The sequence below is a fragment of the Anneissia japonica genome, unplaced genomic scaffold (assembly GCF_011630105.1).
Source record: "Anneissia japonica isolate Jap-2015-1 unplaced genomic scaffold, ASM1163010v1 scaffold287835_len3118868_cov185, whole genome shotgun sequence".
Lineage (NCBI taxonomy): Eukaryota > Metazoa > Echinodermata > Crinoidea > Comatulida > Comatulidae > Anneissia > Anneissia japonica.
The window spans coordinates 3,025,879-3,043,921 of record NW_022737223.1 but is presented as its reverse complement, the minus strand read 5'-3'; the positions used below and the strand labels follow the sequence as shown (position 1 = coordinate 3,043,921).

The window sequence follows — 18,043 nt, the reverse complement described above, 5'->3', positions numbered from 1 at the left end:
AATTGATTAGTGTCTACATCTAATAGTTACAGATATGAAATGCCTATTTGCTTTAATTGATATTATTATATTATATTAGCAGTATAGTAGTTACAGAGACATAAATCCATTGAACTCTTAGTCAGCTGGAGGTGCACTTCAGGTCACTTTTGTATCATATATTCAACTAGACCCACTTCATTTGATCTGATTTATTATGTTTCTTGTAAATAAAATTGTATACTGACAAAATTAGACCAAATTAAACCTTGTGACATGGGTCAATGGTCATATCGGCATATTTGTTTTAAAAAATGGTCCAATCAAGTAAACAGAAATATGTGTAAATGAATATTGAGATCACTATCAAGTCTCTACAGAAAATATGTACAAGGATAGGCATATGCATTGAAACATGTCAAAGGACAGAACAGCATTTCTGGTCATTTTTTAGCAATTTTTTCTATTCCAAATAGAAACATGAATGTTCAGAACAAATAATTGGTGCCAAAATTAACTCTCTACCACCAATGGTTGTGGAGATACTATGGCTATGACCTTGAAACATGTCAAAGGTCAGAAATGGCTTTTTCAGTCATATTTTAGTAAAATGTTCTATTAAACAAAATAGAAACATGAATGTTCAGAACAAATCTGCATAAAAATCAACACTCTACGACCAGTAGTTGTGGAGATAATAAGGACTCAGTAACTATAACATTTGAAGCATGTCAAAGGTCAAAAATGGCATTTCCTGTCATTTTCTAACTTTCTATTGGACTACATATAAACATTAATGTTCTAAACAAATTGACACCACGGTTAACTCTCTACCACCAGTGGTTGTGGAGATATGATCACCATATTGCTACAACCTTGAAACGTGTGAAAAGTTAGAAATGGCATTTCCGGTCATTTTTTAGCAAAATGTTCCATTAGAGGAAATAGAAGATGATTGTTCTAAACTAATAGATAACAGAATTAAGTCTCTACCACCAGTAGTTGCAGAGATTTGAAGACCTTATAGCTATGACCTTTGACCCTGACATTTTGACCTTTCGCTACATATTGAAAATGTTTTACCAAGCCAAAAATGATTCTTAGACCACCCTAAACCAATTTCTGAAGTCAAATTCTCTGGACCTCAAAGTGCATACAAAACCTGGTCTGGCTGCTAGACGATTCATTAATTTGCCTCCATCGGTCGCATAAGTTTAGTTGCTGTTTCATTTCCAAAACAACAGATCTGGCTTTTGGATTGTTTACATTTTTATAATTGTAATAGTCCTTTTATGTATCCTGGACCAGGTTCCAATCACCATACCAAATTTGGTGAGTTGATTCTAGTTTTCTACATTACTTTTGATCCCCGTAAAAAATTTAGGAGAATCCAAATTAGGTTCATAAACTTTTACTACACATACTACATCGTATCCTAAGATTTCACAATTAAGAATAATCACCTCCATGGAATAATATAGTTTCCATTTGGATCTATTTATTTAGAGTTAATTTTGTATTCTAGGTTATTATCGAATAGAATCGCTGTGCCGCGAGAATTGCTAGTACCGAAACTCATATAACAGTCTAGTCCCAAGTGATTCTTTATGTTATCCGCTCTGTCTTCAGTCCAATATCCTGCAGACAGTATATACACCACAATTAAGTGTCCGAAGATAATCAAATACATCATTTCTTTTCTCTGTACTGCCAAGTCCCAACAGTTGAGTGTTACAATTTGCATTTCACACAATTGAATCTCTTACAAATGCAGATTAAGCATAGGATAATAATAATAATAATATTAATAATAATAATAATAATAATAGTAATAATAATAATATTAATAATGATAATGAAAAAACACCATAGTAATAAAATAAACAAATAATTGGAGGGAAGTATTACAATACCAATGGTTTTAATGGAAATATACCCAACTTGTAGAGACGAAAATTGTCCCGAAATTGTCAAGACCATAACTTGGATACGGGTTTCGGCCCGTTGCCACCCGGGACTGTTGCCACCCGGCCCGTTGCCACCCGGCCCGCTGCCACCCGGCCTTTTGCCACTCTAGGCCTGTTGCCACCCAGCCTTTTTTTTTAATATTTTAAAATTTTATTCCAATGACTGATCACAGTATAGGTATTTGTACTGTATACTAAATAAATATTGACTGAATTGAATTAAACTGAAAAAAGTGCAGCATGTTATAAAGAAGCCCTGAAACTGAATGGTTATCACATGAGAGATTTCAAAATATCCAAACCTAACAATAGCCAAGATGATACATAATCCAGAAAGTTTGTATGTTTACCATATTTAGGACAGGTTTCACACTGTATTCAACGCATTCTATAAGCCGATATTAAAGTGTTTTATAGTGCACCCAACAAACTATCCCGGATTCTTCTAACACACAAGGACAAACCACCAGCACAGAGCTAGCCAGGAGTTTTTCAGATTCCATGTGAGTGTGGAATGATTCACACTGGTGAAACAGGATGTGATCTCACATAGCTAGAACAATGCCACTGTCTTGGCTTTCTAACCACAACCCCCCCCCCCCACCTCCACCTTTTGCACAGACTGCATTAGTAAATTTTGGTTTTTTATTAGCCTTTTCACACATGGTTTCAGCAATCAACCAATCAGCAGCAATCTACCCAAAACATATAAGTATTTTCTGTTTTGGGATTTCTCCAGATGTTGAGATATTCTCAACCTACAACAACAGTTCTTTTCAGAACTATCTACGTGGTGTACCGCAAGCATATATAATATTACTTCGCCATGCAACCATCAAACAATAGAATGTAATGTATTTGTGCAAAGTGAAGAATATTTTCACAAATTGAAAGATTGACTGTTCCATTCAACTTGACTCCACCTTGTTGAATAGAACAGTCAATCTTTCAACTTATTGCACTTATAAACATTCATTATTTGTATAATATCCTATGTCGTCGCGGAATGTGAATGCGCACTCCTGGCTCCCAGCGTCAATCTTTTAGTCACTGGACTATATGGGGCACAATCCTCCACTGACAATAAGCATAAACCAATACTACAAAACAGTGATCTTAAATTTTAAATAATATATTGGAATTTTACATACCCAATAGAATGTTCAAAGCGGTTATGTGAAGCTCCTGGGTAAACAAAGTAGCAACAACCGAGCTGTTTGATTTGCCGTAAGCGTTGGAACTCAAGCGTGTCAATAATCTTAACACAAAGTGGGTGAAGCTCAATGATTCCATGTATCGGATCGTTGATTAACTGAAATTATTTTACAAATATTGCACAAAATAATAATAATCTACACAATTTAGCAAATCCATTTGAAACATGTATATATAATATTTAAGTGGATATTATTCATTTATTATCCTACTTGTTGTTTTTTGTTAAAATGCCTCATATTTTCATATAACTATTATAACTTTTGTGATTGTCACAAGTGTTCTAACATACCTCTGGCCCTCTTGTAAGTCAATGATTATGTCTAATGCTATCTAAAATTTGACGCCAGATACTTTGGCAAAAAATAGGATATACTGTACATTTCAAGAATTAACATTTTTGCATTAAAAAAAAAACTCTTGAGTAAGCGTTTGCACTCAATTCTATTATTGTAATCATAATATTGTTTCAATATATTGCCAAAAGAACACTTTCATATTCATAGCAGCACTCTAAACAAACAGGATCAATATTTTGTTTATTGAGGATCTTATTTCCAGTGTCACAAGTGAACTACAAAAACAATAGTTGTGGTGCCAAGGAAAACAGTCCTACATTTAATTACAATTATATATGGATATGTACCATTATCTAGGTTGCATCTAAGTATTTATGTTCTTACTTTCTTTTGACTGCCAGTATTCTCGTTGTCAAAATCAATTTCATCCTTCTCCTCCTAGTAATAGAAAATATAAAAACAGCTTTATTCCTCTCTGGGGCTCATTTGGACTTGGAGGAACTAAGCATTTCTCTAGAAAGCACACAGGCATTCCATAAGCGATCAAAACTCTATAGTAAAATCCCAGGTCGTATTTGAAAGGACCCCTTCTAATAAATCTACTAATGATGTGTTTGTGGCATTTTGGTCCATTTGGTTTTTTTGAAAATTATAGAAAAAGTTCCCATATTGTCAAGGTGTTGCAGTAGAGTGATGGGGTAGTACAGAAGTAAGAAGGACCCCTGTGGGCTCCAGGGCACATTTGTACTCGGACTTGACCCAGAAAGCACATGCGTTACGCCACTGTTAAGACTCGGTTGTAAAGTGCTAAGTGTAGTAATAGGAAAACACTCCCCCACCCGCCACCCCAGTTCACAAGCTTTACGCGATTGAGTCCTGTATATTTTAATACGGTATGCCATAATTGGACTTTACTGGACAATATATAGAAAATTACACTGTTTCTAACATATGTGTACTGTAAAACATTATTCAGCATTGGAAGAGCTTTGCAACGATAACAAACATGACAACTTTTGGCGAATTTTATTTTTTGACCTTTGAACCTTTTTTCACGCAACTATATTATTTGGCCTATATCGCTGTAAATATGTATTACTGTACAGGTAAGTATAATTGAATTAATGGATCAGTGTATAATTTCCTTTCTATTGGCACCAAATATGACCATGTTTTATGTAGTAAGTCGGCCGCAGCTGATGACTTGGATAAAAAGAAACTTTTTTTAATTCAGCACATCAAAAATGACAAAGTTAGCTTAGAATAAAATCCATTTTGGCACAAAAAAACTATTTGGAGCCAAATTTCTGACATAGCAAACCAGGCTATTAATATGGCCTTATTGTAGATTAGGATGCCAGTACCATATATTAGCAGTAGTTTCATGCGTCTGTCCAGCAGGTCGGAGTTTAGAAAAGGAGTTTTGTTTTAATTAATTGGAAAAGGCAAAAGCACAGTGGCGTAAGCTCCTAGCTCTCACTGGCTGAAGCCAGAGACCCCAGCCCTTAAAGGGTCCCGGGATATTTATTAGCATTTTAACTCATATATTTCTTCTTTCTTTCTTTATTCATTTATCTACATATCATAATATCATAAGAAAAGAAAATATAATATTATAAAATAAATCAACAATAATGTTTAATTCAAAACTAGAAAATAGCACATTAGCTAGTCCAGTCCAGCCCCGAATTCCTACATTAAACAACAAATATATGCAGCTATTTTTAAAGAAAATAATTATATCATATCTTGTCATTGTACAATAAGTATATAAATACAATGTACATATACAAATACGCACACATAAATATATATATGCATACACAGATATATAATAAAATTTACTATTCAAAGTCATAAAGCAATAAATGATCGGTGAAAGTAATTTTAAACAAAATTCTAGGTACATTATTTCTAATAGATAGAGGCCACTCATTCCAAATAACAGTACCAGCAAAAAAAAAAAAAAAGATGTTTTACCTATATCTGAATTAATTTTTGGTAAAAGTAAATCTCCTCTTCTTCTTTGTCTAGTTACGTAATCATGATGTAATAAACTACAATATTCATTAAATGAGTGTGGTAAATTAATCAAATCTTACATGAAAACGCTAACCAGGAGCTTATACAATTTTAAAAATCTCTAAAATGTTTAGTTTACTAAACAATGGTATATAATGTGCTGTGTAATTACTAAAAGTCATAGCTCTAACTGCCATCTTTTGAGTTAAATAAATACAATTTAAATAAGTGTGGAAGGTACTACCACATACTTCAAGACCATACATTATATGAGGTTGCATAAATGTCTTATATAATAATAACGTAATATTTTGATGAATATATATAGTCTAAATATTGTTTGAAGGTTTACATCCCAAAGTAATAATATATATCAATGCTTGCAGTACACCATGTAGATAGTTCTGAAAAGAAATGTTGTTGTTGTTTGAGAATATTTCGACGTGTCGAATGAGTTGCTCCAACGTCGAGGTATTCTCAACCAACAACAACAGTTCCCTTCAGAACTATCTATGTGGTGTACCTCAAGCAATAATATAATATTATACTATATAGTCAAAGTTTAATTAAAATGCCAATTTTTCGTCTTAAAATAATATTAAGGTATTCAATATGCTTTTTCTAATTAAAATTTTTATTCATTATAAGTCCAACAAATGAAGCAGATTCTACCTCTTCAAAAACACATGACCTTCAGTTACAACAGTTTTGTTTCTACTCCTAAATAAAATGAATTGTGTCTTGGTGGTATTAATAGTGAGTTTATTTGCACCACACCACCGGTTAACGTGTTCTAGATACAAACTGACTTCTGAGTGATCTATATCTCTTTGGTCTTTTAAAAATGTGTGAAATAAGTTTGAACCATCAGCAAACAATCTAACATTAAAATATGATGTAGAACAAGACAAATCATTGATATATAAAAATATATAAAGTTGGACCTAAAACAGAACCCTGTGGCGCACCACAGGTAATAGGATAACTTAAGATACTGTAAAAGAACTGTGTGATCAATCGCATGATTAAAATGCTTTAACTAAATTAATAAAAAATACCTATTGTAATTTTCCCCTCAAAACTCAAATACAATTTCAAATTTTAAAATGAAAATAAAAATCAATTAAAGTATTATAGTTAATGATGTAAGACTATTTACGATAATTCAGTTTAGTTAATGTAGTTAAGTTTCTTCCAGTAGGCCTTAATGTGATTTTTTACCTTTTTGCTTTAATTTCTGTTTTGTCAAGTTGTACAATGCCTTTACGCCTTGTTGAAAAACACCATTGTGGTGAACAAGTGTTTATTATTAAAAAATTGTTTTTTTCAGCTTTTTCTTAACAAATTTTTTAAAAATGTGAGTGAATTTATCTTTATTTTTTGCCAGATGCCCTACAGATTAGTCTAATTCTAGGCCTCTGTGGGTTATTTTTATTCCATCTGATGAGTATTTTTAAAAAATAAATTAATAAAAAAAAAAACTTTTTCCATCTGCCCCTATTTATCGTTTTTAAAAAAAGAAGAGCAAACAAACAATTTATTTTATTTGGCCTTAGCTAAGAAAGTTTTTTATAATGTACTATTTATAACTTTTATATTTCATTTCTTTCAGGACACAAACGGATTTAAGCATTGGATATGTCAAGACTAAAATTACAATGTAATAAATATGAATGAATGTGAAATACAGGCCTACATAATGCATAATAGTATATGTAATGTTTCATTGTCATTATTATCATTATTATTTGGAACAAACTTTCAGATCATATCAAAAATGCTGACTCCGTTGAATCATTTAAAACGTTTTTAAAAACTCACCTTTTTTTCAACTGTTTAATTTTTACAGGATGTTTATTGTGGTTTTCAGGTGTGGCCTCACCTTTTCCTTTACTCAAGGTAACGTCGTTGTCTCAGCAGAGCACGGTAGTGGAGCCACAGTCTTATCCTGTGGTGGAAAGTGCCGGAGCCCAGCATGCTGCCTTTTGTGGATTACCTGCGTGTAAATTGCCTCATTGAGACAGCGATCTTACTTTGACATTGGTGGGTGAGACCACTTGAATGTTACCATCTCCTGCATCGCTGCTTTTTTTTATTTCTGTTTTAATTTTACTTTTACTTTTTATTGTTTTTTGTTTATTATGTTGTTGAGCACCTAGAAGTTATCAACATTAAGAGCTATATAAATACTGATTATTATTCTTATTGGTTTTTCCCAGCAGTAGCTATGAACTACAAATACACTGACCTACCCAGGGTTGGCTCACATAGCGTGCAATGGTTATGGATATCCATAGCACCTTTGCTATTTTACCATTGCAGCTATAGTTCGAGTCTCACTAGTATTTATGTTTTCTGTGTTTTTTACTTTATACTTATTAACGACTTTTTGTGTTGCAAGTTCAACATCACTCCTCATTATTGCAGTGAGGAAAAGCCCTATGTTTTGTTGTACAAACATACATAATAAGTCTAGTTTTTATGTATTGTGTTATGGCACCCACTACATCTGAATAAATCCAGTTCTGTTGTAGTTCATTATTATTGCACAAAAAGTCATTTAAAAAAAACACGAAAATAAGATTTTTTAAATTTTATTTTATAATTATTGCTATAACCATTAAACTTTACTAGCATAATATTCATAAAGTATTTCATCCACTGGCTTTTTACCCACAACATGAATACATTCATAAGTGTGAAATTGCGTTTTCGTATTGCAAGTTTAAAAGCCATAGTCAAGACGAGGACTGCAAGTAAAAAAAATCCCAGACATAAAGAATAACAAATGTTCATTCTCTAAAGAACAAACACAACACAAGTTAGTAAAACTAAAAAAAACATCAATCGTCTTAAAATTCAAAGTCGTACTACAAATTACAAACAAATGTTAATTCACTAAAGAATTTATAGGCGAGTTAAAAAGTACCATTCAATTCTATAAGAAAATAGGCATATACTGATTAAAGAACCAAATAATTTCTGTATTTATATAAATATAAAGTACATAAGAAAATAATTGGATTTGATATTAAGAAATTTCAACAAAATAAGATATCATTATTTTAAATATCATGTGTTATCATATTATTATTTTCATTTCTCAATAAATAAATAATATTTAAAAAAACACATTTCTAGAATAAATCAAAGGTACTTGAGCGGTTGGCGCATCGTTTGTGGCTATGACTCCCAACCTCGAGGTTGGGGATTCGAAACTCTTGTTGTGCAAATCGCTTGTGTCCTTGGCAAGGCACTTTATCTACGGTTACCTCTCTCCAACCAGGAGTACAAGTGGGTATCTGGGCTGATTACTACCTGCATCATTATGGAATTCTCCCCAGGGAGCTGAGTACAGGTATGTGTTTGATCCAATGACCGGGTTAGTAATGTGAAGTGCTTAGAGGCTTTATGCATAAAGTGCTATATAAGAGCGACATATTATTATTACTCGCAATATCAAATTGCTACTACACAATTACATTGTGGTAATGTAGTTCTAATGCAAAAAAAAAACCCCTAGCAGTCTAATTCTATTGTACAGCTAGATCAAAACAAACATCCCCATTGTGCACCCTACTTTACAATGGAACAGTCCATTATTAGGTGGCTTTGAAGAGGGGTGACTTTGGACAGGGGTAGCTTAAGACTGCATCTTAACCATTGCTAAAAACTTTTATCTGTACAGTATAAATGAGTAATAAAATATATTTTACCATGAACGTGTATTGCTTCCTTCCTGCAATCCAAAGTTTTAAACTACTTTTTGCAGTTTTAGCTTTTGCCTTCTCCTTACAGTAGACACGTATTTCCTGCTCAAAATACTTGTCTGGTAGCATTGCAGACACCTACGAATAATTATGAAAAGAAAATTAAATTCAAACAAGGTAATAATTTTTAAATATAGCATGTTGAGTATTTATTGCATAGCCATGTGTGACTATCCGAAGTGTATTTTAGCAATTAGACTTTGATAACCAAACGGTGAACTAAAAAAAAAACATGAATGAACTTAAGAACAGTGTTAATAAACATCACTCAATATTTTAAATACCATCAGGTTAATAACCATATTAGAAGTTCTATATAACATATGACCGTAACCTTTTAACACATGATCGACGCATTTTTATCTCTCTAGTACTCTATCACATCAATGGTATATACAGTTCACGTTTAAGTCAAATTTCTTTGAAACATGCTTTCTTCCACTCTTTGCAGTGCGGTTTAGGTTTCATTCTAACAATGTCAACTGGCTGAAGTTCTTTTGCACGACAATCAAAGGATTCTTTCTGTTTTTGTTGCTATTTTTGTTTGTTCTCTGTGAGGTTCTCAGGAATGTTTGGTTTGATGTGAGCTCAAAGTTGAGACATTCTTGTTCAATGTCCAAATATACGCTGTGCTGGAGAGCTATCTAATCCAGCAGTAGGAGTGTTTCTCCATGTGAGTAATGCTTTGTTTGGGATCAAGATCTTCTGAACAAGAGTCTTGGCTATTTTAACCGCAGATTCAACCTTTCCATTGGCTATTCATTGTGGTAAATTGATATTCTGTAGTAAAGTTGGCTAATACACAAGAATTGAATGATGGTCCATTATCGCTCTGCACTGTGAGAGGAATGCCGTGTTTTAAAAAATGTCACTTGAGTCGTTTGACAACAGACTTTGCGTTTGTGCTTGTCGTATGATCGAGTTTGAAATAGTCTGAATAATAATCTATACCATTACAAGGTAATGATGACCATCTACAGACATGAGATCAATTCCAATCTTAGTGGTTCTTTTGGTTGCTCAGGTTGGAATGTATTACTTATGTCACATTTACAAAAAGAGTCTTTCAAATCAGTTGTGTTTTGTGCCAAAAGACAGTCTGTCTCCTTTGAAGACTACATTGTCCAATATGGAGAGTTCATGTTTACAGATAAAATATGGCTGGGCTTCTGGTGGGACTTAACTTCATCCTGAGTTTCTTCAGCAAGTGTTTCACCACATCCAGTGATAAAGAACATCATCTGCTATAGCATGTAAATGAAAGAGTTTGGGGCACCGGGGCTGATGCCTTGAGGCATTCGCAAATACAGTCGACTCCGCCTAAGTCGAATCTAATGGGACTGGCATAAAAAGATCGAGTTATACAGATTTCGACTTGCAAATTTTCGAAAAAAAAAAAATATTAACATAGAACAATACTATGTGTACTCAATGCCCACAAAATCGAATCACGCAAAACCGAACATTTTTTTAAGTCCCAAAATCATTCCTATTCGTCTTTTAATAAAATACTTTCCTGAAAACATGAACTCCCTATTCCGAATCTCGGACGATTTGTCCAATTCAGGATGGTAATACTCACTGGAAAAACCAGACGATAGTTAAATAGACAAGCATACCACACGCTGTGAAAACTAGACGTTTAACTGTACTCGCATTGCCATGGAGATTATCCGTTGATTAACATGGCACGGCAGTAGACGTTTTGTTGGTTACTTATGAAGTGAAATTTAGGTACACATTCCAATGTTTTAATTAGTGTATATTCTTGCTTTTAATCCTTAAAAACCATTTGGAATCAACCTGAAATAAAGACGGAACTCGACAAAGCAAGTTCCTACTGGTTATTCTTTTTAGTAGACGTCTAATTCAAATTTGTTAGATTCGTCAGTGTAAATTGCAAATGCACCTCAAGATGCTATTAAAAACATGTTGCTAATTTTATTACGGAGGAAATTTGTAGAGAATAAAATCTAATTTGTTAGGTTTATTTAGATTTGACTTTAAAATAATACCATGAGGGTTTCTTATTTGTTTTTTGCTTTGTTTTATAAATTTGTTAAACAAAACATTCTTGATTACACCGAGCTTGTTTACTGTCACGCACTATGAAACTTTGGGCGATCTGACGTCATCACAGCCGAAGCACATGTCTAGTGCAAAACAGCCCACGAAAATGGACCAATTGGCGGGCAGGCAGAGTTTTTGGGGGCGCGACCTATTCTGTTTACAACTAGACTGCCGATCAGCATTACCAGCGTGACCACTGCTTGGGTATTTACCCAAGATCTTGGGTATTTTGACTTGGTCTTGGGTTCTTGGGTATTCCGTTCAAATCCTTGGGTATTTTATTTTTACTAAGAAAATTAAATATTTTTGTCATAGAGGAAGAATTAAGAAGTAACAAAGTATATTTCAGTCCATTCAAGTTAGCAAAACTCAACGAAGTGCACATAACATTGTTAATTGACTGTTAATTGCTATAAACATGGGTTCAGAATTGTTTATTTGTGATTTATGTTGCCATTGATCTTACCAAATTAATGCATTACATAATAAAACTTGATCACTGATCTACTGATAACACTGGCCGACTGAGGGCGTATTTTTCTATCTGTATTATCACCTCATGAATATTAATTTTAATAATTAACACAAACAATTACAATAAAAAATTGGTTGATAAATTGAACTAAAAGGGAAACTATACATGCGAAAAACACGTATTTTTCAAATTTTAATGCATTTTCAGGAAGCTTGGGTAATTTTGGGCAATTTTTGCTGAATCTTGGGTAATTCGACCCAGACATTGGGTATATCAAAAATTGTGAGTGGTCACACTGTGCATTACCCAACGAAGAATGTGTGCTTGGAAAAACATAATCAGACCTAAAGAAATGCACGCAAAAACAATATAAAAATCGCATCAATTTTATTGGTAATAATTAAATTTACTGAGCAGTACAGCAAAACAACAGGTACTGTACGTATAAATAGATAATGTGTTGAATTTGTGTAGGGTAGGCTAGGCCTAGTCAAAAGAATCCAGGACTTTGATAAATTAATTAAATTAATAGCTAGGCCCAGACTACAACAATCTTGTTGAAAATGACACAATTCTATTCTGTCTGCTGTAGAACCTTATCCAAACTGCAATAGTATAAAATTGAGGTTTTTGGAGTGCAGATAAAGTTTTATATCCATACCAGCCAGGAAAGTCAGATCCATTACATTTAAGACAGTTAGTTTGGACAACGAGAGTACACAACATTCCATAAATGTTTTCCTCTTATCATACAGTTTACTAGTCTTTTCAAGAGTAGGGGGTATTGTCTCTCATTAGTATGGCTTTAATATTTGTCAAAATAGAAAACTATGAAATAGGGCACAAATATATAAAAAATATCCAGATTAGCTTGGGTACGGACGCACAAAACAAACAGATGTTTGGAAAGTCACGTTTGCCTGTTTACAAAAAACTGCATAACATACTAGTAATGTACATACTACATACACACGAGCAGGATTTTAAAAGTTCCTATGCTTGCAAGCATAGGAACCAATAATGTACACATGTATCTCGAAGTGGGGTATTTCCCTGTTGAGGGTGTAGATGCTCAACAAACTGATGATCTCTACACACAGCTTCTTGCGGATGTTTTAAAAATTAAAAGCGATGATGATGAAGCACGCATCCTTCTGATGGGGGATTTTAACGCCGTATTGGTGACGCAATACCTTATGGCGATCCTGTTGTAAATTCAAATGGTGTGCGCTTCATGGATTTTTGTGACAACCTTGATCTTAAAATATTAAATCGAACTCGTTTGTGTCATGGTAAAATTACTTGGTTTAAAAAAGATCAATCATCTACAATTGATTATATGGTTGCCTCAACAAACTTAATCGATGATTTTGTTAAAGAAATGATAGTAGATGAAGACCATAAATTCCATATGGGAAGCGACCATAATGTTTTACTCTTAAAACTAATTATGAGACCCTATGTAGACACCAAAAAAGTTAATGAAAGTGAACACAATATTATTTGGAATATTTAAAAAAATCAGAACTGGACAGATTACCAAACAGAACTGTCTAATGAATTTGAGGAGTGGGATCCAAATGCATTTACAGCGGCAAATAGCCTATGAGATTCATGGAAATCTAAGGTTATTCGCGCTGCAACAAAAACAATTGGAATTAAACAAAACAAGCGCAAAAAGAAACATTGGTGGGATCCTGACATTAATAACCTGATAAAAGAAAGACGATCAGCTAGTAGAAAACATAGGCATTTTGTTAGGACTAATAGCCATGAAAAAGAAATGTGTGATGAATTATGGAATGACTATCAACAAAAAAGAATACTGGTTAAAAATGAGATAAAGCAAAAAATTATAAGATCACGAAAATGGAAAATGATTTTTAATTTTGATAAGTCCCATTGTAACTGGGCAACGCTTTAATATATATAGGAAATGGCCAATTGGTAATAATTTCATTAATGAAGCTAATAATTATAAATATTTGGGAATGTTTATATCTAGAAAAATAAAAGATACCTGTCACATAGATGAAATAGTTAAAAAGGTAAATAGAGTAATATTGTATATAAAATCTATTATTAATGGACAGGAAGATTTTAACAGAATATATTATGGGGATATTCTTTGGAAAGCGATTGGAATACCAACTATAAATTATGCAAGCAGTATATGGTTTTGCAATAACAAAACATCTATTGACAAAATTGAAAATTTACAATACCAAATGGCCAGATACCTATTAAAAGCACCGAGATATGTCGCAAAGGAAGCCTTATATGGTGAACTTGGCTGGCAAACAATTGAATCTATTCAATCAGAAAGATTATTAACTTACTTTTATAGACTAAAAAATATGGAAGAACACCGCTGGCCAAGATTATTATTTAGGGCTCTCTTTACTCTTAAAGAAAAACTGAGTTGGAAATGGCTTCAAAATATTGAATCCATTTTAAATAAATTTGATCTACAAATGTTCTTTAAAAAGGATTTACATATATTTTGGGAATTATTCATATCAAGCTCCCCTGAACTTAAATACCATCTTTTGTTTGATGATTTAGAAATCCATTACGAATATCAAATTTTAACAACAAATTGTATAAACCCTATTAATTATACTATTGCGAGTAAAGTTTTCGATAATCATTGTAAATTACCTTTAACGATGGCATGGAAAGAACGAAATGATATATATAATACTTTTCTATTGCAAGACTAATATGTCTGGTTTTAATGTTATTGAATTAAATTTACAATATTTACTCTGTTATATGTATATATGTATATGTATGTGTTTGTGTATGTATGTGTATATGTATGTATGTATGTGTGAATATGTGTTTGGGAGGGGTGTGTGTATGTGTGTGCATCTATGCATGTACAGTATGTATTGTGTGTGTATGTATGTATGTATATGTAAGCATGTGTGTATGTGTGTGTGTGTGTATACATATATATATATGTAGTAATAAAACGCATAAAGCAAAAGTGTAGAGTAGCCGTAACTTTTAATGGTAAAAAACCATTTTTTTACCATTAAAAGTTACGACTACTCTACACTTTTGCTTTATGCGTTTTATTACTATTTTATAGAAGCCGATGCAGCCACCTACTCGTTTGATTTTATATATGTATATGTATACTGTATATATATATATATATATGTATATGTGTATATATATGTGTATATATATGTTTGTGTGTATGTGTATATGTATGTGTGTATAAGTGATGTATTAACCAACTTACTTATATTATTAGTATTAGTATTTATTTTTATCTCTATTACTATTTTTGTAAACCCTTTTTTTTTATTTATATTTCGTTCTACCGCAGTATTTTCTTACTCTATTTTATCACAGTAATTAAGTTTTTACTGATTTTGTTATTGTTGCATGTCTTTACGGCTGTGCCTCTGTTATAAAAGAGAAGCAATAAAGTTACTTACTTACTCACGCATTGAAAAAAGTATAGAAATTTCTAATAATGGAGGCCCTAGTAGCAAGCAATTTTGGGAAAATCTAAGAGGCTCTAAATACCAAAAAAATGATATTTCGAGTATAAAAACCCCCAACACAGATGTTACAACTAATGATAAAGATATTATTAAAGAAACTGTAAAACATTGGGAATCATTAAGAAAAGAAAATGTTAACTCAGATGTAAGTGACAGTGAATATACACGAATAAAAGAGTTGCTAAACGACATTAAATTAAAGTGCAATGAAAACGACACAGAAAATGACAAATACATTTATAATATTAATTTCACTCCGGATGACGTAAAATCTGTGCTTGGTCAATGTAAAAACAACAAATCACCTGGTGCAGATGGAATTACAAATGAATTACTAAAAAATGGAGGTAATTGTATGCATTATGCGTTATATCTGCTACTAAAGCGTTTAACGTCTTTGGAACTTATTCCTGATGAATGGAATAAAGGTATAGTGGTTCCTATACTTAAGAAGGGTAGCAAATCACATCTAAATAACTATAGGGGAATAACTTTAAGCTCATGTGTTGGTAAAGTTTTTAATAAGTTGCTTTCAAATTTTATTTCTGAATATATTGAAGAAAATGATTTGCTTACAGAAGTTCAGGGAGTTTTTCGAAAAACGAGGCGTTGTGAAGATCATGTGTTTACTTTAAAAAACATTGCATCTATTAGACAAACTGAAGGTAAAGATACATATATGGCATTTTTAGATTTTCGTAAAGCTTTTGATACCGTGTGGCGTGATAAGTTGTTAATAACAGCATATGGAATGTTGGCATAAGAGGAAAGGTATGGCCAATTTTAAATAATTTATACGAAAAGGTTGAAAGTAAAGTTAAATTTGGGTCAATTGAAACTGACTATTTCGAAGTTACAGAAGGTGTAAAGCAAGGATGTGTTTTGTCACCAATACTCTTTTCAATATACATTCATGAGTTAGCAAAATTACTTCAGTCGGCCAAATGTGGAGTCTGCATTAATGAAATGCAAATGGGCTCTCTATTTTTTGCCGATGATGTTGTACTATTAGCAAACGATGCCAATGAGTTGCAGAGCATGTTAGACATTGCAAATTATTTTAGTAATAAATACAAATTAAGGTTTAATCATGAAAAATCACATGTATTAATTGTGGGGAAGAGAGTGAATGATAAAAGACTCTGGAAATTGGGTGAAGAGAATATTATTGAGGTTGACACATACAAATATTTAGGCTGCACAATATCAAGAAATTTGTCAGATGACAAGCACATCAATGAAGTAATAAATCGAGGTAATAAAATAATAGGGTATATTCAATCTATCCTAAACGATCAAGATGATTGGGACATTCTATGGAAGGCTATTGTTATTTCCTCAATTAATTATGTTTGTTCAACATGGTCTGGAGGTAAAAATGATATTGAACTATTAGAACGTTTACAAATAAATATGGCCAGATTTATACTTAGGGCGCCAAGATACACAAGCAAAAAGGTTTTGTATGCAAAATTAGGATGGCAAACTCTTGAGGGTATGCAAAACTGCCAGCGTATGAAATTTGTAAAAAGACTTGTAAACTTTGAAACCGATCGATGGTCACGAAAAGCACTAGAAGCCATTTTAAAGGCTGGAGAAAAAAGTATTAAATGGAGTTGGTTAAAACAAATTAAACCAATTTTTTCAAACGGTAATTATGATATTGAAAACTTAGAAATTGATGATATTAAAAAATCGCAATGTCAATGAGTCTTTGATTAAAGACCTAGATAAACACAGCTTATTTGAAAGTGCAATGAACAAACCATCATTAACTACCTATCTGCAAATTAAATCGTTTCAAGGTATTACTTTTCTTTATGGAGGCATAGAGAAATATTTACTTGATAAGATTGATTTTAAAGGTGCAAATCTAAAATCTAAAGCACATTCTAACACTTTGCAACTCAATGGCAGAGTATCTAAGTGGAGCGATGACATGGACGAGATATGCCCTTTGTGCAAATCAGAAATCGAAGATTTAAACCATTTTTTATTCACTTGTAGAAACACTATAATTACCAATATAAGAGTTGATGTGTTAAAGAAGCTTGAAAATGAATTGTATAAAACAAACCACCAAGATATTTGTAACTATTTTATTAGTAGTTATTTAAATACAAAACTGAATATGTTACTAGGCAGCGACAATATATATGCAGAATATGAACAAAACGAAACCAATATTATTTTTGATATGGCTTGTAAGTCCTTTTTAAAAAGAGCATGGAAAGCAAGAGGTGAAATTTTAGCCACGGTATCTTCATAGTGGACAAAAAGTCCGATATTGAGGCACGCAAAAACTATAGAGGGCGCGCTATATTTAAAACCCACTTGTAAACACGTCACTCGCTTTGAATATTCAATGTTTTTAATCAACCATTAGTACTGTAAATTCGATATTATTAAATATTCATGATCTACTCCTAAATTGGTCATGTGGGAGGAGCCTGGAACATATCGTTCAGAATAATTCATCATGGAAGTCTCTGTGGAGGCCGACGAAGGTAAGCCTATAATTTTCATGTTTTTGTAGTCAAATTTTCGGGTTTTTTGGCCAAAAAAGTACATAGTGTTATCCATCATTTTTGCAAAAATGCATTTGATGCATGTAATGCTTCATTACTAAGGAACAACTTGACAAATTAAAAAATTTTTGTAACGGCTAGATTTTTTTCTATGATGGTCAATGTAACCTACATTTTCAGGCGAGTGCAAAGGCGTG

At 32.6% G+C, this 18,043-nt stretch overlaps 1 protein-coding gene across 1 annotated transcript in view; it reads right to left on the bottom strand.

Annotated features, from left to right (window-relative positions):
- The window catches only part of LOC117117156 (deoxynucleoside triphosphate triphosphohydrolase SAMHD1-like), a 68,521-nt gene that overhangs the window by 4,263 nt on the left and 46,215 nt on the right, over window positions 1-18,043 (bottom strand). The window contains exons 8-10 of the mRNA XM_033261366.1: window positions 9,199-9,330; window positions 3,845-3,898; window positions 3,098-3,258 (exon numbers count right to left, since the gene is read on the bottom strand). Coding sequence (XP_033117257.1) covers window positions 3,098-3,258; window positions 3,845-3,898; window positions 9,199-9,330 — 347 coding nt within the window. The remainder of the gene's footprint in view (window positions 1-3,097; window positions 3,259-3,844; window positions 3,899-9,198; window positions 9,331-18,043) is intronic.